Source organism: Micropterus salmoides, unplaced genomic scaffold (genome assembly GCF_014851395.1).
Source record: "Micropterus salmoides isolate LMB-PRFRI ecotype aquatic unplaced genomic scaffold, ASM1485139v1 Ms_hic_scaffold_6, whole genome shotgun sequence".
NCBI classification, from domain to species: Eukaryota; Metazoa; Chordata; class Actinopteri; order Centrarchiformes; family Centrarchidae; genus Micropterus; species Micropterus salmoides.
The window spans coordinates 29,969,342-29,982,843 of NW_024044348.1; the positions used below are offsets into that span (position 1 = coordinate 29,969,342).

The 13,502-nt window shown below is 37.8% G+C and overlaps 1 protein-coding gene across 2 annotated transcripts; it reads left to right on the forward strand.

The window, feature by feature from the left end:
• The first annotated feature begins 4,904 nt into the window (after positions 1-4,904).
• Positions 4,905-11,524, forward strand: dpep2 (dipeptidase 2). 2 transcript variants are annotated; one of them, XM_038700998.1, is made up of 11 exons: positions 4,905-5,121; positions 5,745-5,905; positions 6,001-6,127; positions 6,381-6,510; positions 6,831-6,981; positions 7,506-7,575; positions 8,322-8,498; positions 10,169-10,253; positions 10,356-10,431; positions 10,837-10,972; positions 11,266-11,524. In XM_038700998.1, exons 1-11 carry the CDS (start codon positions 5,074-5,076, stop codon positions 11,470-11,472), a joined length of 1,368 nt encoding a protein of 455 aa, XP_038556926.1. In that variant the 5' UTR covers positions 4,905-5,073; the 3' UTR covers positions 11,473-11,524. The 2 variants fall into 2 exon arrangements, with proteins under 2 accessions (XP_038556926.1, XP_038556927.1); XM_038700999.1 differs by having other exon boundaries at positions 4,963-5,091.
• The last annotated feature ends 1,978 nt before the right edge of the window (positions 11,525-13,502 follow it).

Consider the following 13,502-nt stretch of genomic DNA (forward strand, 5'->3'; position numbering starts at 1 on the left):
ACGGAATTTCCACACTGCTTTAAAAAGTTAAAAAGACTGTTAAAATCTGATTTTGTCAGCTCAGACTGCTGAAGAGCTGTGTAATTTGTTCCCACATGGACTATCACTCTTGTGATGGAGGACGGGAGCGATGGCATTAGGTCCTGTTTTTTAGGTCCTGTTTTTTTTAAAATGTCAGCCGTGGTGGCACCGGGAAGCATTGAGTGGTAGCGTTAAAGAAACGGATGTTTCTGGTTATGGAGTCACCAATTATTAGTGTGGTTGGGGAGAAAAGGGGACGAGGAGATGCCGGTTGTGGGGTTCCAGAGCAGGACTGAGCAGAATCTGCTTCAACACTGTGTGCGGACTGAGGATGGAGTGTGTGAGCTGCCGAGTGTTGTGTTGGAGTAGCAGTAACAGACCTGAGAGAAGGGCTACCCGACGGTGTAGGGTAGAGACGGCCTCCGGAGCGTCTGAGCACAGCGTCCTTCAGGATCCTACGTCGGGAAGCGGAGGTTTTTGACCGGGATGACGGCCGCCAATCAGGCCCAGCGGCAGCCCAGCAGCCCAGCTGATTACCGTTTGCCACCAGTGCAGGAAATGTAGCCGGTGGAGGAGATGCAACAGTGTCGGCAGGCACTAGCCGCCGAAAGGGATCCGTGTCAGGGAGACTCGAAGCCGCAGGTGCATCCGCTGGATGTCAGACAGGGCTGCATAGCGGTTGGAGAGGCCGATGTGCGGAGGAGAGGCAGCCCCATCCGAGCCTCTCTTGCACCCACGGACCACCACTTCAGCCCAGGTTGACTGTTGCTTCGGAGTCGAGCAGGAGGAATGCCTTGGAAGGGTAGAGGGGTCCCACAGCACGGTGTCCTGGATGTTAGCGGTTGCGCTAAGAGAAACAATCTGTTTGGCTTGTACTGAAGCCACATCCATAAAGCCAGGCAGCAGGGAATCTTTCTCTTTGGGTTCCTCTGAAAGTTGTCGGATGTCTTCCATAAGGTCAGCAATCTTATTTTTCGCTTTCTTAAGGAGTGTGCAGTCCTCATGGGGCAGAGTTATCTCGGCTAGCATAACGTTAGTCGCCAGAGCTTTGTTGTGATCAGTAGTGTTGAGTTGTGTTTTTTACGGTCATCTAGCTTAAAATCCATGTCGGATGACTAAAATCCTTAACCCACATAAAATGTAAGTTAAAAACTTAAGTTAAATAAAAGGATATAAAAAATATAACGTAAAACGTTACGTGGATTAAAACTGGATAAAAGTCAGGTTTAAGACAGAGCTTCCGACAGGTAGCTACAGACACCAACGCATGTGCACTACTGAATACATAATATAAATCTGCTAACGTTATTTTGCAACACTTATGTTAGAGAGCTATATAACTTGTAAAACGTTAGCTATGGCTGCTATCACGTTTATTAATTCCCCACAACGCTATTTTGAGTAACGTTGCTGCTGTTGGCAATGTGTGAGATTATTGTCTAGAATAGGACACTTGAGATAGAGAGGTACTTTTTTATATTGGTCACAAGATAGAAATGTATTTAGGCTATTCTAAAATGTTCATACATTTTGAGATACTGGAGTTGTTATTTCCATGAGCTGCAAACCGTAATCATCAAGATGAAAACAAAAAGGGTTTGAAATGCTTACATTTGTGTAAATATATCAAAGATTCACTTTTAGAATTAAATTACGTTAGAAAATCAACTTCTCCACAATATTCTATTTTTAAAGACTCAATCTGTATCACTAACTTTTTATTTTTCATCACCTGAAGAATTTATTATACATTTTCCTCCCAAAGTCCAACTGTAGATCAGATGTCCCACCTGGTGCCACAGAGATGCAGAGACCTGGGAAGCATCCTCACTGTGCTGTTGGGGTGGACAGACGTGGAAAGGCGTTCTCTCCTTCTGTTTACTTTGAGTTTTTAATATTGTCCATATTTGTGTTATAGGTCCATTTAAAAAAAGATATGGTTTATGGTTCACATTGTAATAAATTCTATATATATTAGCACTCCCTGTCTTTACTACTTACTGAAAAGCTAATCGTATACCACAGATAAAACATGAAACATTAAAGCTGAACTCTTGACATCAGTATATAAAATACTCCCAACATGTTTCACATGAAATGTTTAAAAGTAATTATGCAGTGTATTTCTGTGTATGCAAGAGTATTTTTACTTTCTACCTTATACTTTAAGATAAATAAGGAGCCATATACCCAGTAACCACAGACTGTATAACAGAGCCTGAGGTTTCTTAAGAATGCCTTGTTTGCTGCTCTGATATAAGTCTAGTTTAACCACAGAATAATGTGGGCACATCCAAACCATCCTGTGGGTAAGTGCTGAAACAAAGAATGATCTGCACACAGTAATTATGAATCCCACTAGGTGGTATTTATTGTAACCTTGCAAACTCTGAGGTCTCGGAGCTGATTCAATGTACTTTTGCATTCTATACAATGAAAGCCACACAAGACCTTCTCAGAGGTCGCAATAAATGACACCTCCTACAGGGCTTCAAAACTATTCAGTGTGCAGATAATTTTTTACAACAGAGTAACTTCTCAGTCAATGTCACATTTGTATCTTAAAGAAATGTCAAAATAAAACAGTATATAACATCAACCTTTCATTTTTTACTTTCTACTAACATATATGCTATATATATATTAACCTACCTAAGTACCATATTAATATTTTCATTTACAGCTGTAACAGCAACTATAATATATTGTTGATTTTAGATCACACTATGTACAATTAGCGTAGGAAACTGATGATGAATGAAGAATGTGATTTTATTATATGTATAATTAGTCTGATCAATTTTATAACAAAGTATTCCTAATAGAGAAGCAATAGTTTAACAAATTAAATTCTTGTGTTGCATTCATGAAAAGATTCATATTGAAAGGTTACAAATGTAACAGTAGTTTTGTCTGACTTGAAATAATATGTTGTAAGAATTATTATAATGATGTTCAGGTGTTAAAGTTGTAAAAAGAAAAGGCTGCACAAAGCAGGAGCTGAAGAGCTGGAAGCTTGGGCTTCATATCTCCTGTAGAGCTGGATACAGCAAATCACATCTAGAGGGTTCTTATTCTGCAATCAGCTCCTCTGGGACCTGTAAAGACAACAATGGGTGGACAGTTAAGCAGCTTCTTCCAAAGTGCCATAAAGCTACTGAACTCTGAGATCACCTCAGCATGAAAACCTCTCTGGCATGTAACAGTAATTAGGGCTGGCAATGTGAAATACACTGTTTACTAATATGTGCAATATACGGTTTGCTGCTGGACACTGTGAAATAATAATCCATGCTGCTAGAAACCTGTTGACTACTCAAGTTAGAACTTATTGAACGTTTATTATAAGAATCTTATTTTATATTTCTTATTGAACTTTACTACCTTTTTAGGCAAAATCAACTCCACCAAACAAACTCAGAGGCGGCTCTCACACACCATATTTCTAGCCTTAACTAAACCGTCACCCTAGTTACAGTACAGCTACCTGTCTGCAGGCATAACGCTCATTATATGCTGACAAAAAAGGTGGATGTAAATCTAGCCTACATCTGTTCATCTGAATAATGCAGCCACCTCTTAAACTCCTTCATCAGAAATGTCGCTGATCAAACGCAGTTATCACCTCAGATTATTTGCTAAATCACAAGGAATGCTACATCCACTAAGTGTAATAACTTATTGATGACTCAAAACGTCCTTCTATATGTACTTCGAATCAACCATCCCCTCAAAGAATAGTATATTGTTTTTAAACAGTACACTCGGATGTACACGGCTCTGCCGCTACCCCCTTGGATCTCTGCCTACACTTCGTGTCCCTCCGGCTCAGATGCAGCCACTTCTGACTAGTATCTAACTGAACAGTGACTCCGTTACAGTACGAAGCCAAATGTAACATTGCCCTTTTGTAAAGTTTACCGTTAACATAACAGAGCTGAGCCAGAGACGTTTGGCTGAGCCTTTACTTTGCTTACAACCTCACACAAACGCCTTTTCTTGAAAGCATTATCACCCTAATGTTTAACACTACGGTTAATCTAATACATTTTGGCTTCTTTCTTCTTGCTGACTTGTCTTTGACTCCTTAAAAGCTGCGGTTAGAACAGACTAACTCCCGTTAACTTAGCATCGTCAGTCGGTGGAGCTGCTTGGATCTAGCTAATTAGCGTAACGAGCTAACAAGCTATATGCCTACCTGTTAAATATTGTTAACACATAAATAAAATACAGGACTTTCACTCTCTAACAAGGCTGTCTCTCCAATAAACCGCACAGCCTGCCATTATTCATCAGGTTCTGTCTCATTTCTGAATATGTTACCCCTTGTTACTATTGCCCCCACTCTCCCCTACATATGTGTGGAATTCTGGACAGTATTTTTGAAGGCCGAAAGTGTTATCAAAGGACCTCTGTTTTTTTTATGAATAAATAATAATACAAAACATAAATATGGTAGCTCAGTGACTCGAATGTAATCATCAATGTCAGTAGTCAACCTTAAAAAATCTGATGGCAGGGAAAACAAGTATGCAGGTAGTGATTATATTATGTGACCAGCAGATGTCATCATCAAATCCATAGGTCTCAACGGTGCTTTCAATGCTCCCCAAATTCCAACAACACCGAGTGAGTTAGACAAATAAAACTGCGCAGGTTAAGTAGGAAACCTAAAGGTTATTGTTTTCCCTAGTGTGATTGTATGACACACTTAATCCATTTATTTAACCGGCCTATAACTGGCGTTAGTTACCCTGCAACACTAAAACATTTCGCGGGCTGTGAAAGTGATGAAAGGACAGTAGAAATAGAGAAGCATGGCATAGAAGATTAAATAATCTAGAGCTATGACCTGCAAGATAATTGCCACGGCCGTTCTAAAGCAGCATTAAGTCATCTTAAGAACACGGCGGGATTCTGAACCCATATATGTAGCTGTATTGTTAATGTTTCCGACAGGACTAGAATGCAGCACTCGGCACCGCATTTAGTTTTGCATATGTTTGTTCTACTTTTGTCGGGGCGGAAAGCTGGAAAGTTCGGACAGTTTCTATGCCGTCGTTCAACAAGGTAGGCAAGTTGCTTTTAACGGCCAGGCAGGTAAGTCTATTGTTTAAACCAAATTGTTTTCCGTTATATATAGATAAAAACTGTTGCTGTCCAGTGAGCATTTTCATATTTTCATCCAATGAGTAAACACGTAACAGTTAGTTAAATATTATTTTTCTATGTGGGCTGTTTCTTTCCTAATAAATCGTGAGAATACGACACACACCAACCACACCTTTAGGGTATTTTAATCGCATCAGTAGTGTAATGCAGCTTAATCTAAATCGGACTTCTAATGTGCATAAGATATGGAGCTAGAGGCCTACGTTTTATTTAATGCTTTCATATTTTATTTCTAGCGGTCACTGTACTATTCTTAATTTATTTTTGGGGGGCGTTTAGCCTTTATTTGGATAGGACAGATGCAGGATAGGAGGGAGTGAGAGAGGGGATGACATACGCTCCCAAAGGGAGCAAAAGGACTTATCTGTGCTGTGATATTTGTTTCCTTCAAGAATTAATTATAAATACAAAATGTTCAATTTTATCTATATGACTTATGGTATATGTGTGTGTGTGTGTGTGTATGGTTTGATAATGCAGCTGCGATTATTTTGTAATCAACTGTAGTAATGCAATGTTAATGTGACTGCTGATGTTTTTTTTCTCTTCAGAATATGCCTTCTGGGAAAACTGTAACATATGGTTCAGGCAGCTTCTGGATGCAGTTTCTTAGGCATCTGGTAGTACTTTTCTCTCTGTGTAGTTTAATATCTGGATACTCTACAAGAGACAGAGTACATGAATTGATGTCCAGATATCCTCTTATTGATGGGTAAATGATGTTTAATGTCTTGCCTACACATGAGCTACATTCATGGAAATGAATTAATGAAATCAAATTACCTCACACCCCCCTCTCCCCATCAGTCATAACGACCTAGCACTCCAGCTGAGGATACTTCACAACAATCGGCTGAGCCAAATTGACCTTCACAATGTCAGCAAAGTGGCCACTGACATCACACGTCTCAAAGCAGGCTATGTTCAGGCACAGGTATTGTAATTTAGTCAATCTTTCACTCGTCTGTTCTGAAGTTAGGATTGTTCCAGAGAGTAGCCTAGTAAAATAACACATTGATTTTATTTTGACTTTTTAACACTGAATGTTTGAACCTGAAGGGCCTTTGGATGACAGCATCTACTATTTTTATGTTGTGGACAGATCAAACCTATAATGACAGGTACTTCCTATTTTGCCCACTCCCCCACCCTCCTTCTCTTGTGTCATATTGACGTCTCTTTGTCAGATGTTTGCTGTCTATGTGATGTGTGGGGCCCAGGATAAGGATGCTGTGAGACTGACTCTGGAACAAATAGATGTGGTCAGACGCATGTGCACTGAGTACCAGGAATTTGAGCTAGTCACATCTGCCCAGGGTACAGTACAAATGCAGATGGGATTTACCTGGTTTACCGACAAAACCACTATGGAGATGAAAGAGGGATTGATTATTTTTTTAAGTTACTTGATTGTCTACAATTATGATTCAGTGCATTCATAATACTCTTAGGTATGTGTTATTTACAGTTTGGGAAAAGAGCCTTGACAATTATAATAATCTTTGCATCATAATGAGAAGCTAATTACTTCATATGAATTACTTCATTAACAAGTGATTATAAACAAACTGTGATTTGTGGTAGATTTGCAGGAGATTTGTTTGTGTCATACTGTATATGTGTGTCTGCCATTGCAGAACTGCAGAATTCAGAGATGAGGCATAAGATAGCCTGCCTAATAAGTATTGAGGGGGGTCACTCTATTGACAGCAGCCTGCCAGCATTGCGAATGTTTTACCAGCTTGGGGTCCGCTCCATGGCCCTAACACATACCTGCAATACACCCTGGTAATTAAGAGATTTATTCTGAGTGCATTATTTTACTAAGAATGGTACATATGGTTTAAATATTGCAAATATGTACTTTTTTGCTGTTAAGATTTATCTGCACATACACACTCACAGATAGGTGTGCATCAACAATGGCAACAACATACTGTCATTGCAACATTAAATCAGGACCCAAAGTTCAATACAAATATTTAGATTTGAAATGACTATTAAACTAATTTATTCTTCAGACCTGTGTAAAGTTTAACCTAACCTAACCTGTGTCTAAATTTTTGTGTGTTTATTTACGGGATTGTCTGAATGGAAAGGTCAAAAGTATTTACATTTTCCCACTCTGTGCAAATTAACCTTACTTTGAAACTTGACACTGATGTTTCTGAATGCGCCCCAGCCGGATGAAATGTACAGTGGCCCCATTCTGATGCTGTTAAGGAAGCAGTATTTGGATGTATTTTATATTTAATAAGACTTATAACACTTTTCATCATTTGTAGTTTTGACAAAGTTCTTTTTCAATGCAGGGCTGAATCATCATCAAAACTTTATAATGTCTATCAAAGACAGAACAACAGCCTAACACACTTTGGAAAGGTAAGCTTAATCTTCAGTAATATATACTACTGTACAGAATAGTTCCATTTTTCACATTCCACTAAGCAGTATGTCAGCATGTTTGCTGATTTTGGTTGGCTTTATTTTTCTGGAAAGGTACTAAAGCAGCACACTTGATGTATATTTAAGATGAAGATTTTAATTTGAAATGAGAAACCCACCATTTAACAAATATGACAGTTTCAAATTGAAGAGTTAATTATCTGTGTATTATATATTGGCTAACAAACATGATAAAACTATATTGTGTATTACTATTACTTTTATTATTTATAATAAGTTGGTTTGGTTACTGAAGTGGATATAGTAACAGTATTTTTAAAAACAAGTCTAAATTCTGAGGATATGATAGTAATTTTTAAGCCTGAGACACTCCAGTAATGGATCATGCTAAAGAAAGTTGGCTAATACTAGGCATATAAAATTTTCTCTTGACAAGAGCCTGTTGACATGGATAGTGTTGTAACCCAAATTAATCTTTCATGTCCTTTAACATGTACTTATTTATTACAGCAAACTGTTGTACAATGTAAACAACTCATTTTCAAATGACAAAATATTTTATAATGATTTTCTCTAGGCAGCAGCATGTAGGACTTCCTTGATTGCTATCTGCAGCCATGTGTTTATCTATGTCTAACCATTTCCTGTTCTCAGAATTGACTTCCTTCCTTCCAGTGATACTTTAAATGGCTGCTTAAATCGTTATTGAATATGTTTTCCAGGCTGTGGTGGAGGAGATGAACAGACTGGGAATGATAGTTGACCTCTCCCACACGTCTTGGGACACATCCCGGGCCGTGTTGAAACATTCCAAGGCTCCTGTTATTTTTAGCCATTCATCTTCCTACTCTATCTGTAACCACAGCCGCAATGTACCTGACTGGCTGCTGCAAGAGCTGGTGAGAAAACTAATTGATTGATTAATTGCTTGCTTATTTGCTTTACTCACTGCATATTATCAATCAAGTCACTGATTAATTTATTTTCATTAGAATTGTTATGTATACCTCTGACTTAGCAGGATATAGGGCTGGGCAATAAAACAATAATGATAATTATCGCAATATAATTTTCCTCTATAATAAATGTTCAATATATTGTCTATAAATATTTGGTTTAATTCATTTGAATCACGGACAAATTAGCCTTTAATTTTTCTATAAAAATATTTATTTTGTTGAGGAAAAGGGACTGAAAGATTTAATAATCATATTTGTTTCTTCAATTTTCACTCAAGAGCAAAAATCAGCCTTTAAAACTTAAGAAATAATGATTTGACATATATTGTGATAATTATCGATATCGAATTATATGAAATGTTTTTATAATGATAACATTTTTGGCCATATCGCCCAGCCCTAGTAGAATATGCAATATGTTTTCATTGTTAGCTTTGTTGTGTATCAGCAGGAACAAAAATCTATGAACCAAGTTCCACTATTAAACAGTTATTAGATTTCATCCACTAACAGTCACTATAATTGATTCTAAACCGTAAGGGTATATTTGCATCTCCTTGCTGATTTTATTGTTGCTCCATATCCTCCATAATTTCCATGACCATGTTTGCTTCCCACCAATTTCCTCTTTTGTATCACTATACACATACATGCGCATGCACAAACATGAAGCTGATTATGTGGTTTTCAACATAAAGTAATGATTCCGTCTGAAACTAAACATACTAACTAGTATAAACCAAAAAGTGGTTTCCTCCAGCATAATGTAAGCTTTTAGAATCCGACACTAGAGGAATTAAAGGAATTTAAGTGTCAGCTCCAAAGTGGTCACCCCACTATTCTATAGTCCTTCATACTACACTTTTATCTTGATGTTGTGGTTCAGGCTTTGTTGTTGTAAGGTTGATGATCAAAGAATCTGCTGTTTCACTTGTTTGAATCTAAGTGTCAGCTAACTACCAACATTAGCTGCAGAATTGCTGTACTCTGTACTTGTGTCACTTCCTTCTAACCCCCAACCTTTCTCTGAATATCTTTTTAACCTAGGTACTTTATTCAGCTAGTGCTAACTTCATTGTTTCCCACTTAAGTCTAGAACTTTTGTTTATATAAACTATACTTTGCTTAATTAATAGAAGATCAGTCTCTTTCACTCTTCCACTAGCTCCTTTTATCATTTGTCAATATGAGAAATTTAGTCCCATCCCAGTAATTCAAGCCATCTCTGTTTCTGCTGAACATAGCTACCAGTAATGTATGTTGAAATATATAATTACACATTGTCTTACATTGTGAATAATATCATATGTGGTTAGGAGTAGTATTTTTCTGTGGAATGGAAACAGCCAAGCTCAGCTTGCAGCTGCACTGCAAATCATTCTTAATGTTTATTTCAGTATAAAATTAGAAACTCCATTGGGTGAGTTAATGCTCAATCTTTTTTAAATCCTCCTTGCAAAATTCTTTCTCTAGTTGGCATCAGAACAGCAAAAAACAAACAACATTTGTATTATATTGTGAAATGGACATAAATTATAGCAGTAGATGAAGATCGAATATCCCCCACAGATCCCTCATGAGGGTGGGTGTGTGTGTGTGTTGTGTTTCAGAAACAGAACCGAGGATTAATCATGGTGAATCTCCACAGCAAATTCATTTCCTGCAGGGATGAAGCCAATGTCTCTCGTGTGGCCGGTGAGGCATCCATGTCGAGTCTTTTTCTAAAATCATGAAGTAAATCTGTAGTTTGTATTTCTTATATCTCGGTTGATTCATTATTCCACCTGGGTTTTACAGACCATTTTGATCACATTAAGAAGGTGATTGGAGCTGAGTCTATTGGAATTGGAGGGGACTTTGAAGGTGCTGTGAGGTAAGAAATAATCATATGCACAAACAACAGATAACGAGAAGGCAAAGACAAATGGATGTACTGTTTGCAACACTAAATCTACAGTACTGTGGTTGCTTTAGTGCTTCTAGATATACCATGATGTCTCTCTCCAGAAAACAAGTTCTACAAGTTTTTGTTGAACCAGATCAAGTTTGTGCTTTTTTTAACTGATGGCCATTGACTTAGTTTCTTCCCTGCATACAGGTACAGTCTAATCCAAACAGAAATGTTACAAAACAATAATATTCAAGGACTATATTTACAAGTGTTTATTATCATTATGTATTCATAAGTAATGTATTAGGTAACACCAAAACTGTCACAATGAGTCATTTCTTTTGCAAAATAAATATTTGTGAATTTAAATGTGTTTTTTATTAACAGGTTTCCCAAAGGGTTAGAGGATGTGTCCAAGTATCCCACCCTAATCCAGGAACTCCTACAGAGAAACTGGACTGAGATTGAGTTGGCTGGTGTCCTACGAGGGAACTTCCTGCAAGTGCTCAAGGAAGTGGAGAGGGTGAGCTTTTTCCTAAAACAAAAGCCATTATCTGTCCTGACACAAATGGACACTAATCACCTTATTTCATTCAAGAATGTGTGGCCATTTATGAAACTCTTTGTCCAAAATGGCATTTTCAAATTCAGAAATGGATGGATGAAGTTGAAGATTGAATGACAATTAACATATATTACATATACAATGCTTTCTTTGCGCTGCAAGTTTGAAAATGTTCTCAACTAAAACCACAGCACAGATGCGGAACATATACAGCATGGCCTTCCTCTCTTATCTCACTGTATTTCGCCCAGGTCCGTGAACAGTTGAGTTTGGACCAGCCCAGTGAGGTCCATATCCCCCTAGAGGAGGTGCAGAACCCCTGCAGGCTGGTCCTTAGGCCTCCTGACCCAAGATTGCTGTCCTCGACGCAGAGTCCCTCCTCCGTAGCCCAACATGGACCAGAAGGTCTGCTAATTCTGGCCATAGTTCTGATGCTTTCCAGTCTACTTTATGGCTGAATTAATATTAGCTACCTTTTTTAAAGTGCATTATTTTTAACATAAATAAGGAGACCTTAGTGAGTAGCAGTAGCCATTTGTGGGTCACCCTAGCACTCCATAGGTCAGTAAAGATTAGAGGAGAATAATCACTTTCTCTCCACCAATACAAAAAAACATTCAATGTGTAGCTCCATTTGGGGGATTATTTAATGTATAGACAGTTCTGCTATACATATAAATTAAAATATATAGGACATCGGTCAGAAGCTAAGCTAGACAGTTCAGTTATGGTGCAATTGTGCAAAACTGCTGTAACAATACTTCTACCACAGGGAGTGCAGTTTATAAAGAGATATTTTTATTTTATCTTACAGCATAATAAGATATTATGGATGTTTACAAAAATAGTATGTATTTTACTGTGAGCTAAACTGCCCTTCTGCCAAACAGTGAGCTACCTTTGTTTTTCTTTAATATTTACCTGTAGAAATAACTAAATTAAAACTTAGAACAGCAGTTACTCAAAACAACAGTGTGAAAATCTGCATTGTTAAAACTCATATTCAATACACTATTGCCAACAAGGTTGACAGGAATTTACTTTGAGCTCATTTTGATGTTTTATCAACTTCTGTGCCATGTACATCAGTGTTACTTTCGTCAGACGAAACTAAACAAACTATATTCGTCATCAACCTTTTTTTTCCCCTGACAAAAACGAGACGACGACAATGTCCTTAAACGCTGACTGTGACTATATTGACAAAAAATGACGAGAATAAAATGTAATTCATTAAATAAAAATAAAATCTCTCTTTCTTTTTGTCAGTATAATGAGATGACAAAATATTACAGGCCATATTTTCTTCCTCTAAATTTTCACTTGAACAGTGTTCATTCAGTAGTATTTTTTTTTTTGCCAGTGCTATGCTGGCCGACCGGGGCGACGCTGGTGCGTGAGGAAAACCAAACTGTGGAGGATGCGAACTCCGGTAATGAACACAACATGCTAGGGAGAAAGATGTGCTTGGATATCAGCTCCCCTAAAAGCATGATTTGTGATATTTCGGGGGGGTCTCTAAACTATCGACAGCTTGCTTTATTGCCATTAATCTCTAAATTTCTCTATCATCATTTCTCTATCATCATGCAGAGCATCAGACTTCATCCAGCCAGAGGAAACTATCACCTGACCGCATACAGCGGGCCAGTTGCTCCGCAATCTCCTGTCCCTGGTCCGCCCCACTCCCTCTCTAGTATGGGTAGTGTTGCTAGTACAACCGACGTGCTGTGAATGTTTCTTGATAGTTGGATGAATATTACGCATGATCCATGCACTACTGCAGCTGGGGGCTTTCTGCAGTGCCACGCAACTTTCTAAATTCTTCCCTCTCACGGAGAAAAGAATGGTCAGGTCGCAGCTGCAGCTGTTGTGTGAAGCGTAATTGTAGCAAAATGGCTACATATGATAATAAAAATTATTATAATTATTATTATTATAAGACAAACATGCCTGATACCTTCACAGTCAGGCCAAGGCCTAAATGCTTGCAGCTATTAATGATTCAGCAGTAAGAATTGTCCCTTCACTGGAAAAAAAAAAAACAGAGCTCCCCGAAAGCTATGTATAGTTCGCACACGGAGGTGGTTATAAGATTTTTGGAAAAAACACTATGACCTTGAAGCGCATATCAAGGCTAACCACTTGGGAAGTGAGTATGTTGAGTACTTTTGCAGTAAAAATGAGAACAAAGCTAACATTCAAATCATTTCTTTTATTTTGGTTAGAGCAGATTGACCAAAATGCTAATCGAAATTATAATAATGATTAGAAAAGACTAAAATGATGGTTAATGACTAAAACTAGACTAAAATACTTTTGATTTTTTTTGACTAAAATCAGACTAAAATACCCAGACTTTTAGTCAACTAAAACTTGACAAAAAAAAGAAGTATACAGTGGACTAAATATGACAAAAACTAACAAGGACATTTGACACAGGACTAAGACTAAATTTTAAAATGGCTGACAAACTTAACACTAATGT

Bases quoted from the DNA above. Each gene is read 5' to 3' on its own strand.
- dpep2 (XM_038700998.1), top strand. From the start codon at position 5,074: ATGCCGTCGTTCAACAAGGTAGGCAAGTTGCTTTTAACGGCCAGGCAG. The intron at 6,982-7,505 runs GTAATTAAGAGA...TTTTCAATGCAG, and splicing joins CATACCTGCAATACACCCTG to GGCTGAATCATCATCAAAAC. The intron at 10,973-11,265 runs GTGAGCTTTTTC...TATTTCGCCCAG, and splicing joins TGCTCAAGGAAGTGGAGAGG to GTCCGTGAACAGTTGAGTTT.